Source organism: Momordica charantia (genome assembly GCF_013281855.1).
Source record: "Momordica charantia cultivar OHB3-1 chromosome 4 unlocalized genomic scaffold, Mcharantia_2.0 BLBB01000004.1, whole genome shotgun sequence".
NCBI lineage: Eukaryota > Viridiplantae > Streptophyta > Magnoliopsida > Cucurbitales > Cucurbitaceae > Momordica > Momordica charantia.
Window position 1 is genome coordinate 8,022,746 of NW_028275162.1, and position 14,172 is coordinate 8,036,917.

At 37.2% G+C, this 14,172-nt stretch overlaps 1 protein-coding gene across 1 annotated transcript; it reads left to right on the top strand.

The window, feature by feature from the left end:
* The first annotated feature begins 308 nt into the window (after window positions 1-308).
* NRB4 (mediator of RNA polymerase II transcription subunit 15a-like protein) lies at window positions 309-13,438 on the top strand. The gene is made up of 13 exons (XM_022298719.2): window positions 309-468; window positions 568-685; window positions 889-1,017; window positions 1,503-1,614; window positions 1,913-2,033; window positions 2,193-3,557; window positions 4,277-4,347; window positions 5,547-5,621; window positions 5,861-7,270; window positions 7,379-7,723; window positions 10,731-10,931; window positions 11,035-11,123; window positions 12,942-13,438. The coding sequence occupies exons 3-13, from the start codon at window positions 908-910 to the stop codon at window positions 13,147-13,149; spliced, it is 4,107 nt and encodes a 1,368-aa protein (XP_022154411.1). The 5' UTR covers window positions 309-468; window positions 568-685; window positions 889-907; the 3' UTR covers window positions 13,150-13,438.
* The last annotated feature ends 734 nt before the right edge of the window (window positions 13,439-14,172 follow it).

Sequence of the window (14,172 nt, forward strand, 5' to 3'; positions counted from 1 at the left end):
AACATATCATTTAAATAAATGTTGGAAGAAAAAGTAATTTATTTCACTATACTTTACATTATCCGACTTCCAAAATTTAGCGAAATCACAATTTTCTTAAACCTCCTGAAAAATAATTCCTAACTCTAAGTTTAAGATGTCGTACCTATGTTCCAAATATTCCAAAAAATGAAAAAAATATGGAATATTTTATATACTTATTCAATGTAAAAGTGATGTAATGACATATTTGAAAGATAAGTTATTTTATCATTTAAAAGAAAAAGAAAAAGAAAAAGGAGGAAAAAAGCAAAGTAATTTCCACGATGATAAGGAAAACATGTTAAAATTTAAAAGGGCTGTTGAAGAAGAAGACTCGAAAAGAGGTCGTTTCTGGCTCTGTCTTCGACTTCCAAGCAAGGAAAGGCCAGAATTCGCTCACCGTCTTCTTGCCTGGCTGCCTAGATCGTCTGCGGCCTTTCCCTTCAAGTAAGAACCCTTTGATCGTTATTCTGTTTTTGCAATCTCCTCAATTTTCCCAATAACCGGATGGATTTCTGAATCGGACTCTTATTTCTCTGTAATCAGCTTCCAAACAATTAGCGAAATCGATTTCTGCCCACACTGGGCCGATTCCCGTCTCCGCCGCTGAATTCAGGCCTACTCCCAGAAAATTGTCCTTCACGGCTTTATCAGTATTCGAGTTGTAAGTATTTGGGGCTTCGTTGGTTTGAATCTTTAGAACATTTGGTGTTGTAAGTTGAAACAGCGTTCACAGCGTTGGGGACTATTTAACTAGACTTTGATTTCCCTCCTCAGAAAACAGCCTTCCTTTCCATCCTTGAAGGACTCTTTTCACAAGTTCTTTTTGCGCTGTTGTTGGGGTTTTGATACAATATTTTCTCGTAGGTTGTTTCGAAACTTTTGAATGGATACAAGTAATTGGAGACCTCCCCAAGGTGGCGAACCCCCTTTGGACTCTGGGGATTGGAGGTCTCAATTGCAGAACGATTCTCGACAGCGAATTGTCAACAAGATGTATGCTTTCTTTCTTGCTCGACCATTATATCTTATTTGAGAAATGTGTTTGGGCTCTTCTAACTTTATGTTTCATAGTTCGTAGCTCAGGTTTAGTCACTTTCGGATGGTTGTGTGGATTAAACAATGCACAGCAGAACTTTCGAAATATAGAACTATTATCGATTTTGTATTTTCTTCCGAACCTTTTCTGAGATTTTATGTATTCCCAATAGATGGGAGCTGTTCCCAGATCCTAGTTTGCTTCAATCATCCCCATTAATTTGACGATATATACTCATAACCTCTTGGAGATATAATCATACCTCTTCTTTAAAGATCAGAAGCATAAGATATTGGACGCATTGTGGATGTTGTTGAATTTTTTATCTAATCTTTTGAATCATAGACATGGATTACTACTGTGGTTTTCCTTCCGTGAACAGATTCCCATGCTTTTGTGTTTCATAACTAGTTAGCCATTATGTTTTCCATTATTATGTTAGAATGGAGACTTTGAAGAGGCACCTTCCTGTTTCTGGTAATGAGGGATTGAGTGAGCTGAGGAAAATTGCTGTAAGGTTTGAGGAAAAGATTTATACTGCCGCCACCAGTCAGGTATTCCCTGCACACTTTCTTATAGTTTAGATCAAGAAATATAACAATTACATGTGTTTAACATGTTCAAATTTATTTTAGTTCGTTTCCTAACAACAATAAGATTCTAATTTGATTTTGTACCTAAGTTTTAGTTGTGTACTGAAGCATGGTTCTCCTACAATGACTTGTACATGTAGACTTATATTATCTTTAGAAAATCCTGTTTTATTATGTTATTTATTCTGCACTAAACACGACGTTCCTTTAGTGCTCTCTTGAGTATTCTACCAATTCCATTTTTCACCTCTGGTTGCAGTCAGATTACCTGAGGAAAATATCTTTGAAGATGCTTACCATGGAAACTAAGTCTCAGAGCTCTATGGGAAATCCATTACCATCCAATTCTATGGTGCCTAGCAACAAGCCTCTGGATACAGGTATGTCGTCAACAGACAATCTAAGCCAATTGTGAATGACTTTCTTGTTATTAGAGTTTTTGACTTCTCAGTTCTTGAACATTGTAATAATCTCTCACTTAATTTATGGCATTTTATTAATCTTACTTGATTTGATACTGTATATTTTATCTTAAACAGCTTCACAGAGCATGCCGTCTCAAGCTATAAATCAATCAACTGTCCCACTGTCTTCCAATCAGCCTCAATCACGCCAGCAATTACTCTCCCAGAACATCCAAAATACTATTGCTCCTCAGAGTTCATCCAGCTTACCTTCTGCAGTTCCTCCTGTCACTGGATTGGCCCCATCTTCAATGCCAACTATGGTTGGCCAGAGTTCAAGCATGCAAAGTGTATCTGGAGTTTCACAGAATGTTGGAAATACTGTGGGTCAAGGGGTTCCTTCCAATGTATTTCCCAACTCTCAGAGGCCAATACAAGGAAGACAAGTAGTTTCCCAACAGCAACAGCAGCAGTCCCAAAGCCAGCAGCAGTATCTTTATCAGCATCAGTTACAGCAGCAGCTTATCAAGCAGAAGTATCAGCAGGGGAGTATGTCACACCAACTTATGCAACCTCACATGTCGCAACAGCAACAGAATCTAATACAACCCAATCAACTGCAATCGTCTCAGCAATCTGTTTTACAAACTTCATCTGTTATGCAACCTTCTGTGATGCAACCTTCGCTCTCTAATCTGCAGCAAAGCCAGCAATCTCCCATTCAACAGCCCACTCAATCCATGCTTCAGCAACCTTCACAGCCAGTTCTTAGGCAGCAGCAGCAGTCCCAACCACATGCTGCCATGCATCAGCAGCCTACAATGCCACAGCAGACAATGCTGCCTTCACAGCAGCAACAACAGCTAATTAGTCAACAACCAAATTCTTCAAATATGCAGCAGAATTCATTAATTGGGCAGCAAAGCAGCCTTGGGGACATGCAGCAGCAGCTGCCTCAGCAATCAAGGTCGCATGGGCAGCAGAGCAATCTATCAAACATGCAGTCTCCGCCATCACAACAGCAGCAGCAGTTGATGACTCAGCAAAACAACCTATCAAATTTGCAGCAGCAGCAGCAGCAGCAGTTAGGACCTCAAAGTAATGTTTCTGGATTACAACAACAAATTCATGGAACTCAGTCAGGTAACTCAAACATGCAAACAAATCAGCACTCTGTACATATGCTGCATCAGAACAAGGTTCAAATGCAGCAACAACCTCCGCCCAATACATCAAATTTATTGTCAACGCAAGGTCAACAAGGACAACTTCAGCCATCCCAACAGTTGATGTCACAGATTCCATTACAGTCTACCCAGGTCCAACAACAGGTTCCTTTGCAGCAGCAGCAGCAGCCGCCAAATGTCATGTCGCATGAGCTCCAACAAAGGCTTCAAGTTTCAGGCCAAGCACCAGGCTCCTTGCTTCAACCGCAAAACGTAATGGATCAGCAAAAGCAGGTGTATCATTCGCAAAGGGCTCTTCCAGAGACGTCATCAAGTATGTATTCTTGCTTTGTTTTAAGTTTAGAGCCCTACCAATCACTATTGAATGAATTTAAGATATTATCAATGATAGCTAAAATACTGGTGATCTTGTTGAAAATATGACGTGTTGGAAATGAGAAAGGGAGAGGCCAGGAGGAAAGAACAGTAACATAGACTCAATTTGAGATTTGGAGAAATGGAGTTTCTTGAAAATTGAATGAAAAAGTCTTTTCACAATTGCAATGTTAATAACACTCAATTTTATTCGTGAAGCTTTACCTTTTGTAATATCCTTGATATCAATCAAATGGTCTCTTATCTAAAAACTTTTTATTCTTAAAACTAATTCTGACTTCCATTTTCTTAAATTTCATATATTTTTTTTAACAAGAAACAAACTTTTTATTGAGGTATGAAAATGAACTAGAATGGTTCAAAGATACAAACTCCCAACTCTCAAGGTGGGAGTTTAGGGGAAAGAAAATTAGAGCATAAATAAAAGTACAATTAATCGAAGATGACTAAAAAGCAAAGATAAAAGCTTCCCGATTAGAACAAATTATACAAGGAGAATAATTTGAATATAAATGGGGGAGAGCACCATTTTATTGTTCTTAATGAAGGTTGATTTTCCTATTAAAAAGGGAGGCGCACTATCTCTATCTTGTAGTTCACTTATATTTCCTAGGCACACATTTTCTCTATCCTCTGACCTTTATTTCATTTATGTAGCATCGTTAGATTCCACCGCTCAGACAGGACAAGCCAATGCTGGTGATTGGCAAGAGGAGATTTATCAGAAGGTACTAAGCCAACACTTCATGTTTTTTTCTTTATAAGAAACTGAGGAAATGTATTCAAAACAAACGGGATCCCAAAAAGTAGGCAAAAACAGCCTAGTGGCGGAGGGTAGAGGGAACCCTCCCTAAGGATCTATACACACAGAGTTCCAATTCTGTAGAATCAAAAAGAAACTTGTAGAATAAATTAGAAACTGTAGTTACAAAAAACGCTCTTATGGATTGAAGCCCACCAAGAAGCTGTATGCTTTATATTTACACAAAAAGAATCAAAAGAGGCTGCATTCTCCTCTAAAAGTCTCCTATTCCTCTCTTTCCAAAGGAGCCATAGAAGAGTTCTCGCAGCACACACTTCATGTCTCTTCAATGAAGTTTGACTTACTTTTTTTAGATTCAAAAGAAAGTTCATTCAATATGCAACATTGTATTTTTTAGATAAGGAACAAGAGCTTCATTCAATAAAAAAAAAAAAATTGAACAACTCAAGGGCAGGGTAAAGTGAACTTCAATTGGCAACATTGTAAGAGGTAAAAATTCTTAATGTTGGTTTTATTATTCTTTATTGTGACAGAATTTCACCATGAAGCTGCCCATTGAAACCCAATTTGTTTTTATATTAACGGTGCAAAAATAGTTCTTAATCACTTTGGTACTCTCTACCTTTCCTAATTACTCTCTAACTTATTTGGTACTCTCTAACTTTTCTAATTACTTCTTTGTGTTTAAGGCAGTCAAGAGAGTGTTAAACGATTGAGTTCTGAAAGGAACCAAAAATTGTAATAGAAATTGATAGAAAATCGTATTGAAATATAAAGGAAAAATTACAATACTCAAGCAATTCGAGAGGTCTGGATTTTCCTAAAATAAATTCCAAATTTTGTCTACCTATGAATCTTGCTAACTCACTCTATTTAAAACCATAACTCTAACCAACTTTCCAAGTAATTACAGGATAACAGGCCCAATACTTCCCTATTATTACTTTAGCAAGTTCCTTAGGCATCTTTTGTAAAAAAGGTCTGATCTTTGAGGGTGGCTCCCATTTTGACTAATTGGAAGATAGCATCTACCGATAAGGCACTTTAACATGGGATTCATCTTCTATGTTTTTCTTTTGTCAAGTGGGATTCTTTGTTCTACTTCCTTTTGTAAATATTTTTTCCTTCGTGGAATTTGTTTAACTGTTAATTTTGTTTTTTTAGATCAAAGCTATGAAGGAGTTGTACTTTTTTGAATTGAAAGAAATGTACCAGAAAATTCTTCCAAAATTGAATCAGGTATGTGATTCTCCATCTATATCCTTGGGCTTTGACTTTTTGATATTATTAATTGTGGTAGCAGCTGAATCCTCATTGAGGAGTGAATACATTGAACTATCACCTTTTGTTCATACGAGCAGTGCTAATCTTTTTTCTACTTTGGCTGTTAAATACCCTCCCCTCCATTCACATTTTTGGTTTTTGAATTTCTCTTGTTTGTATCAACTGATATTTTACTTTGATATTTTATTGACCAGTTTGACAGCCTTCCACAACAACCAAAGTTAGAGCAACTAAATAAGCTCAAGGCATTTAAGTCAATTTTGGAACGCCTTTTAGCATTCTTACAGGTTCCAAAAAGTAATATCGTACTTGGATTTAAAGATAAGATAGGCCATTACGAGAAGCAGATTGTTAGTTTTTTGAATTCCAATAGGCCAAGGAATCCCGTATCTACACTGCAGCCAGGACAGCTTCCTGCCTCTCACATGCACTCGATACAGCAGTCACAGTCACAGATGACTTCACTACAGTCTCCTGAAAATCAAATCAATTCCCAACTTCATTCTGCAAACATGCAATGTTCTGTGGCTCCGGTGCAGCAGAACAATATGAACAATATGCAACACAATTCCCTTTCATCTTTTTCAGGATCAGCAGCACAACAAAACATGACGAGCCCAATGCAGCCTGGTTCTGGTTTGGAATCAGGACAAGGAAATTCACTGAGCTCGTTGCAGCAGGTTGCTGCTGGGTCTTTGCAACAGAATCCTGCAAACACTTCCCAACGGGCAAACAGTAGTTCTTTGTCATCACAAAATGGGGTGAACCCTCTGCAGCAAAATATCAGTGCTCTTCAGTCAAATCCTAATATGCTTCAACATCAACATCTGAAACAACAGGATCCACAGCAGTTGATGCAATCGCCGCAACAGCTGAAACAACAATTGCAGCAGAGACATATTCATCAACTGAAGCAGCAGATGTTGCAGCAGCATCAGCAACAACAGCAACAACCACAATCACATCAGCAACAGTCACAGCTGCATCAGCAAGGAAAGCAGCAATTACCCACACAAATGCAAATGCAGGCGCACCAAATGTCACACCTTAATCCAATCAATGAGATAAATGATCTGAAGATGAGACAGGGGCTTGCTGTGAAGCCAGGGATGTTTCAACATCTCCCAGCAACTCAGCGCTCAGCTTATTCCCATCCGCAGTTGAAACCAGGAACTTCATTTCCAATTTCACCTCCGATCTTTCAGGCTGCATCCCCTCAAGTTGCCCAAAATTCTTCTCCACAGGTTGACCAACAAAGCCTGCTTTCATCAATTACCAAAACTGGGACACCTTTGCAATCGGCAAGCTCCCCCTTTGTTGTTCCATCTCCTTCAACTTCGCCTGTGGCTCCATCTCCAATTCCTGGTGATTCTGAAAAGCCCATGTCTGCTGTCTCATCACTTACAAATGCTGGAAATACTGGACAACAAACAAGTGTGTCCGGGACACAAGCCCAATCTCTTGCCATTGGCACCCCTGGGATATCTGCCTCACCATTGCTTGCTGAGTTTAGTGGTACAGATGGTTCTTATGTCAATGCATTACCAACTGTTTCTGGCAAATCAAATGTTACAGAGCAGCCTCTTGAACGCTTAATTAAAGCGGTTAGTCAAAAGCTTATGTGCTTCTATTTGTTGAATCCAGCTTAAATCATTGACTCTCTTCTTGATTGTTTCTATGGTTGTTAGTTGTTACCTTATTATTGTTTTCAGGTTAAATCAATGTCACCTAAAGCTTTGAGTGCCTCTGTCAGTGGCATAGGATCAGTTGTCAGTATGATTGATAGGATAGCAGGCTCGGCCCCTGGCAATGGATCGAGGGCTGCAGTTGGGGAGGATCTGGTTGCGATGACAAAATGTCGACTACAAGCAAGAAATTTTGTTTCACATGATGGGCTAAATGGAACGAAAAAAATGAGGCGCTATACAAGTGCAATGCCCTTAAATGTTGTATCATCAGCTGGAAGCGTAAATGATGTTTTTAAACCGTTGACTGGTGCAGAGACATCTGATCTTGAATCTACTGCAACATCAAGTGTCAAGAGGCCTAGGGTTGAGGTAATAACAAATTTTATGTATTGTATGTTCTATGAGGGTTAAATAAATTGGGGTAGTTGCATTGCACGCATAGCAAAATCTAACAATAATAGGTGTCTATCACTAATAGATGTGTGATAGAGCCAATTAGAGATAGACTCCTAACCTACAAGTTGCCATATTTGCAAACTCTTATTTATTTCTAGACATATAAGGACTCGAACTTGGATCGTGGATATCAACATCCAAGCCTCTTGCCACCGTACCAACACCTGAGGGTGCTATTTGCAAACTCTTATTATTTCTGCTATATCTGTAAATATGGCAAAACTATTTGCCACCCATTACAATTCTCTAAATAAATGTGTAGTTTGAATGAACATTGTTAAAAGGCACTACAAGTTGAAGAACTTCAATAAATGTGCTATATTTCTAGTTCTTTCGTTTTGCTTTACTTTTATTTATATTTACAGTTTTATGTCTTTCTCACTCCTTTGGAGTTTGTATTTTTGAAAATTTTTTGTTCCTTTTCATCCATCAATGAAAAGCAAAAAAAAGTTGAAGAACTTATAAGTAGAAATCATTGTTAGTAATTAGATTTGCATTTAGATATCGCACATATGCTTCATCTTTTAGCATGATATAGTTCTCATTTTTTTTAAGTTGTGTTCCCGGTGAATATACATTTGATAGAACAGTTGAACAATGTATTGTTTCAGTCACTCTAAATTGAGAAAATATTTTATGAGATAACAATCAAAATCTTTGATTCATTAGCTTTTGTTATCCATTTCTAGATTTAGACCTTAATGATTTTCCAACTCCTTCCCCATCTTTGTACACCTTTTGTCTAAATTATATAGACATCATGCTGGTGAGTTGTGTTTGACATGCTTTCAATGTCATAGATAAACCAATTTTTTTGTTTGCTTACATATGTTTTTACTTGCCTTAGGATTAAATCCTGATATCTTGGATAAAATTATCCGGACTGAACTGCTATATTGAAATTTTCTAAGATAGGTAGCAATCAGTGCTGCAGCCCGGTGCTCACCTATCGCGAGAGGCCAGACGAGACAAGGCCTTCTTCTTGCCATGCAAGTACCTATGCGGAGCACCTTCAATAAGGTGCTCGCTTATATGCACCTTCCAGTCACCGTGAATGTGTGTTCAAGGTGACACAGGCACTCGCCTTTGTGAAGGAAAGCAGTTCCTCTTCAATTATTCTTCCATTTGTTGATTTTTCGAAGAAGAATTGAAGACCAAAGAGTCAATTTGTCTTCACAACAGAGTAGAAGATTGGCTATTGGAGGGGCTGCAGGGGCTGAGTTTCAACAGAAAACCTAGGATTCTTTGGTGTGTGGCTTAAGTGCTACCTTTTGGAGCATTTGAAAAGAAAGGAATTACTTCGTTTTTGAAGGAAAAAAGGATCCTCATCCTACTGATTTTTTTGTCAATAGTATACAACACTTGGCTTCTTGGTGGAGTGCAAACCACCAATATTTCTTTTGTAATTATAGCCTATCCATGATAATTAGAAATTGGAAGGCTTTCTTCCGAGTTTCTTCTGAACTTTGTTAGGTGGCCTTTTCTTGTTCTTCTGTTCTTTTGTGCTCTGTTGCTTCCCTAGGGGGTTAGCTCAACCCCTGCCCTCTGGGTGTAGCTTCTTGAGTTTTTTAGTAAAGTTTCTTTCTTCTAACTAGGAAAAAAAAAACCAAAGAGGAAAAATGAAAAATCAAAGAAGAAGCATTGGAAAACAAGTGCCTAAGAACAATAATTGAGGAAGCCATTCCTTGAGTGTGGTATCTATAAAACGTCTCCTTTTATTTTTTCACATTCCTAGCAGAAGTGCAGAACTAAGAAGTGCTAGTCAGTGGTAAGAAGAAGAAATAAGGGTTTGATGAAGAAGAAGAGTAAGGAGGAGGAGAAGGGTAGGAATCAGAAAAGAATAAGAAAAAAAGTCAGATGAAAGCTTCACTCTTTCATTCTTACATTTCCTAGGAGAATTAAAGTAGTAGCCACCAGCATTCATGGAATGCTAGCTGCATGGAAGACAAACCGCCTAATGGTAGTATTTCTGCTCCAATAAACTGCCTAATGGTAGTATTTCTGCTCCAATAAATACAATTATACAAACCTGCATTTAGAGCACTTTACACAGATATACTTAGTATTATCTTATTATTTTATCAAGTACACCTCGCTTCAACCAGGAGATGCCTTTTGTCGCCTCTTGCCTTGAGGCAGCTTGTCGCGTTAAGGTGTGCTTTAATTGAGGTTCTTTGTGCGTCCAAGTTGCATCAATATGATACAGTTTTTAGTTTTGCCGTGTACAATGAGTTGAAATTATCAGCACTATTTTAGTCACTCCATTCAAAGTTTCAATTTGTTCCCTTTTTATCTGTTTTTTGATTTTTGAAAGTCCAAGGTCAAGGTTTTGGAGATGGAGAAAAAAATAATATCAAATACTTCCCTTACGGCTATGCATTTGAAAAAGTAAATGTTTCTCATTCTAATATTTTATTATTTCTCTTATTTAATAGTGCTTGCATGTCTAAATATGTTCCTATCGCAGCAGAAAGTAAAAGTTAAGTATTAAAGGTCTAACAATATAGTTTTAAGTGTCCGACATGCTCTCATGATCATGTTGGCCAATCTATAGTTTACGTGGATCATAGAGAGTGATAGTGCTATTACTATTAGCTTGATGAAGTACATTCGTGCAAAAGATGTTTGAATAAGAAAGCAACAAAACAACAAATATGAAATTTTTGAGAGAGGGGGAAGGAAGAAAGCAACAAATCGATGATGTATAACAGCCAGATAAAGCAACTATCATATTGGACAGTACGATTAGAAGTTCTTGCTTGTTTAACATTTAAAGTATTCTTTGGGCTTGTAATTTTCTCATGAATCTTTCCGTTAGACTATCAACTCAATCTTGTTAGTTTTGAACTTATATTGGTCCACTTTAGTTTCATTGCACTTGCTTTACTATTTTTAATATATGTATATGTACTTGTTGCAGGCCAATCATGTTCTTCTGGAAGAAATAAGGGAAATAAACCAACGTCTCATCGACACGGTGGTCGTTATCAGTGATGAGGTTGTTGATCCAAGTGCTTTAGTGGCTGCTGCTGATGGTAGTGAAGGAACAATTGTCAAGTGTTCTTTTAGTGCTGTGGCTCTCAGTCCCAACTTAAAATCCCAGTACGCTTCTGCACAAATGGTGAGCATATTTCTTACATAATGGGTTCCATATTTCTTACATAATGGGTTCTTCGTTGCTGTATAATTATCACTTCTCTGACACATGCATTATTGCTTTGCAGTCTCCAATTCAGCCTTTACGGTTGCTTGTTCCTACAAACTATCCAAATTGTTCCCCGATACTCTTAGACAAGTTTCCTGTTGAAGTCAGGTAAGTCTACATGGGTTCTGGGTTTTGTTTGTCAGCTGTTTTTCTTTCTTAACAAATCCAGCTTTATCTTCCACAAACCCCTCTCCCTTGCCACCAAAACAAATAAACAACAATATATGTATGCAGCAGGTTATTTGCACCAAATAAAAAATTATTTCATAAAACTATACAGAATGGAGAACTTATTTACTGTTTTAAATTCTAAACTAGGTTAGACTTCGTATCTTTAATATAATAGTATAAATTTTAGAAATCATCCTTGATTATTTATTTATTTATTATTATTTTTTAATATATATAATAACACTCAATATGTGTGAAACAAGAAAGGGAGCAGACAACACCCGCCAAAAAAACTACACAATCAAAGCCTTCGTAGTAGGAGACTAATTATAAAAGAATTTCTTGTGGTTTGAGCACCACATAGTTGTATGCTGCACACCATGACAAAAAGAATCCACTAAGGTCATCTATATTCGAAAATCCTTTGATCTTTCTTTCTACATAAACAATAGAGTAGGTCACTGTGTAGTTACACAGAATTTTACCTTTTCCTTTAATAGACCTTCCTCATGGGCTTTCCAAAAGTCAAGAATGCACCCAATGAAGGAGACAAATGGCCATAATAAACTCAGACAGAAGGAAGGACCAGGCTGTTTGAGCAAAAGGGCAATGGAGAAAAATATGATTAAGGATCTCATTCTCCTTGTAGTTAAAGCAACGGATGGAGGGAGATGGAGGGAGCCCAGCTTGGGAATTTCCTTTGTTACATATCTGCAGTATTAAGGTTTCTATTGAGAAGGGACCAATTTTCCAATGTAGTCCGCTGGGGGAATTCATCTTGGCTTTAGGTTCAGTGAGGTGTATAAAGGCTGATTCTGCTGAGAAAAGACCACTTGGGTCTAACTTCCACCATAATCTGTCTTTGTCATTGACGATTTAGATAGCATCCAGATTTTCCGTAAATTCTGCCCACCTAGACAGTTCTTTGTCAAGAAATCTTCTTCTAATCCCCATATCCCAGGTCTGATTCTCACCCTTCCAACATTCTGCTACAAGCGCCTCTTTCTTAGCTGATAAGACATAAAAGTTGGGGAACATTGATGAGAAAGGTGCCTCCGTTTCCCAGGCATCCTCCCAGAAATGGATATGATGCCCATTAGCAGCTTTGAACTTCAAAAAACCTAGAAATCATCCTTGGTTATAGGACCAAAGTTCTATTCAATTAGGTTAATACTTCTCAAGTAGTGCTTAGGTATTCATGCATCCTCAACTTGTCTATGATTTGATGAAAGCATATGCTGGGTAGACCATTAGAATGCATACTGATTCTTCAAAGGTATTATGACAATTTTTCCAAGCGATTGTCCACCTTCTCTCATGAAGTGGTTTATCGATCTCTAGGTTTAGTTTGATCAGGCGGGGTTCTTTGGGATTATGTGGGGGATTTGGTTGGAAAGAAACAATAAAATTTTTAGGGGTGGAAAGAGAGTGGGAGTCTGTTTGGGATCTCTTAAGGTTTAATTTTTCTTCATGGGTCTGTTTCGAAGTTATTTTGTAATTATCAGTTAGATCATATTCTTTTGGATTGGAAGCCCTTTCTCTAGTCTGGCTTTCTTCTTCAGGGACTTTGGATTGGAAGCCCTTTCTCTAGTCTGGCTTTCTTCTTCAGTGACTGTGTTTTTGTATGCCCTTGAGTTTCTGTTTTGTTATCATTATTCTCAATCAAAAGTTCAGTTTCTTATAAAAAAAAAAAAAAATTCAGTTTCTTTGGTGTTCCTATCAGTCAATCATTGTCAGTATCATCATTTTTGGCAGCAAGGAATATGAAGACCTCTCTATAAAGGCCAAGTCAAGATTTAGCATATCCTTGCGAAACCTTTCACAGCCAATGTCGCTTGGGGAGATAGCAAGAACTTGGGATGTCTGTGCACGTGCTGTTGTTTCTGAGTACGCTCAGCAGAGTGGCGGTGGAAGCTTTTGTTCAAAGTACGGGGCTTGGGAGAACTGTTTGAGTGCTGCATGATTTGAAAATACATCCAAAAGGATTTTGGCGAACCATTTGGAGGGAACTCCAGCAAGCCGACTGTCCAGCTCTGCATGCTTGGGAATACAGGCGGTTTAATAAAACAATGTATCATATCATAAGTATGTCTAAAACGTTGAAATACTTTGCTTCAGGTTATTTGATCATATCATGGTCAGGGCCAATTAAGCTATTGTATTGCCACGATGGATCGATTTCTTGTGAATGCTGCTGTGCCCCTTTTGGCAATCTGTCTGTCAATCATAAAAATGGGACTCTGAAAGTGAAATCCTTGATGTCCATTGCATGCGTAGATATGTCGTTTGACATGGAAAATTTTCATTCTAAATTGTCTGAGTTTGAGAGTTACATATGGAATGCTACTTCAACTGTGCTCATCCTGGACTTTCCTATTAGAATTTGTTTTGCCTGAACCCAGTGAGAGCTTGTTAGTTGAAAAGCTTTTCTTTATGCTTTACCACTGCGCTGTTTTATTAAATATCTTTGCAAGTATGGTTAGGATTTTCTAAGTTTTATTTTGACAAGATTTTTTACTTCAATCCTTTTTAGATATCTTTTAGTTTTTTTTTTCTATTAAAATAAAAGGTTTGATATTTAGGGTGTGTTTGAGAATGATGTGAGAAATAGCGATTTTGAAAAAAGAGATTTAACTATAATTGATTTTATAAAGTGGTTTAAATATCAGTAATTTTGTGTTTAGTTAGAGGTGATTTTCATATAATTAGAAGTGATTTTGAATTATTAATGTTTGGCTTCAAATGCTAAATTCCTAAAAAGGGTATTATGATTGAGAAATTTAACTAAACAATTATTAACTATTTACTATAATAAAAAATTATTTATATAACTAATTATGTTTAAATATATTATAATTAATAACAATTGATTTATTATTTGTATAAATTATCTATTTTTATTATTTTATTTTTTCGATTGTTTTACTTTTACATTTTTTTTAACACAAGTACCATGTGAGTTAATAGTTAATATATATCAAACGAA

Excerpts from the sequence above, each read along its gene's own strand:
- NRB4 (XM_022298719.2), top strand. The coding sequence starts at position 908 with ATGGATACAAGTAATTGGAGACCTCCCCAAGGTGGCGAACCCCCTTTG. Across the intron at positions 1,615-1,912 it reads ATACTGCCGCCACCAGTCAG|TCAGATTACCTGAGGAAAAT; the intron begins GTATTCCCTGCA and ends CTCTGGTTGCAG. Across the intron at positions 4,348-5,546 it reads AAGAGGAGATTTATCAGAAG|ATCAAAGCTATGAAGGAGTT; the intron begins GTACTAAGCCAA and ends TTGTTTTTTTAG.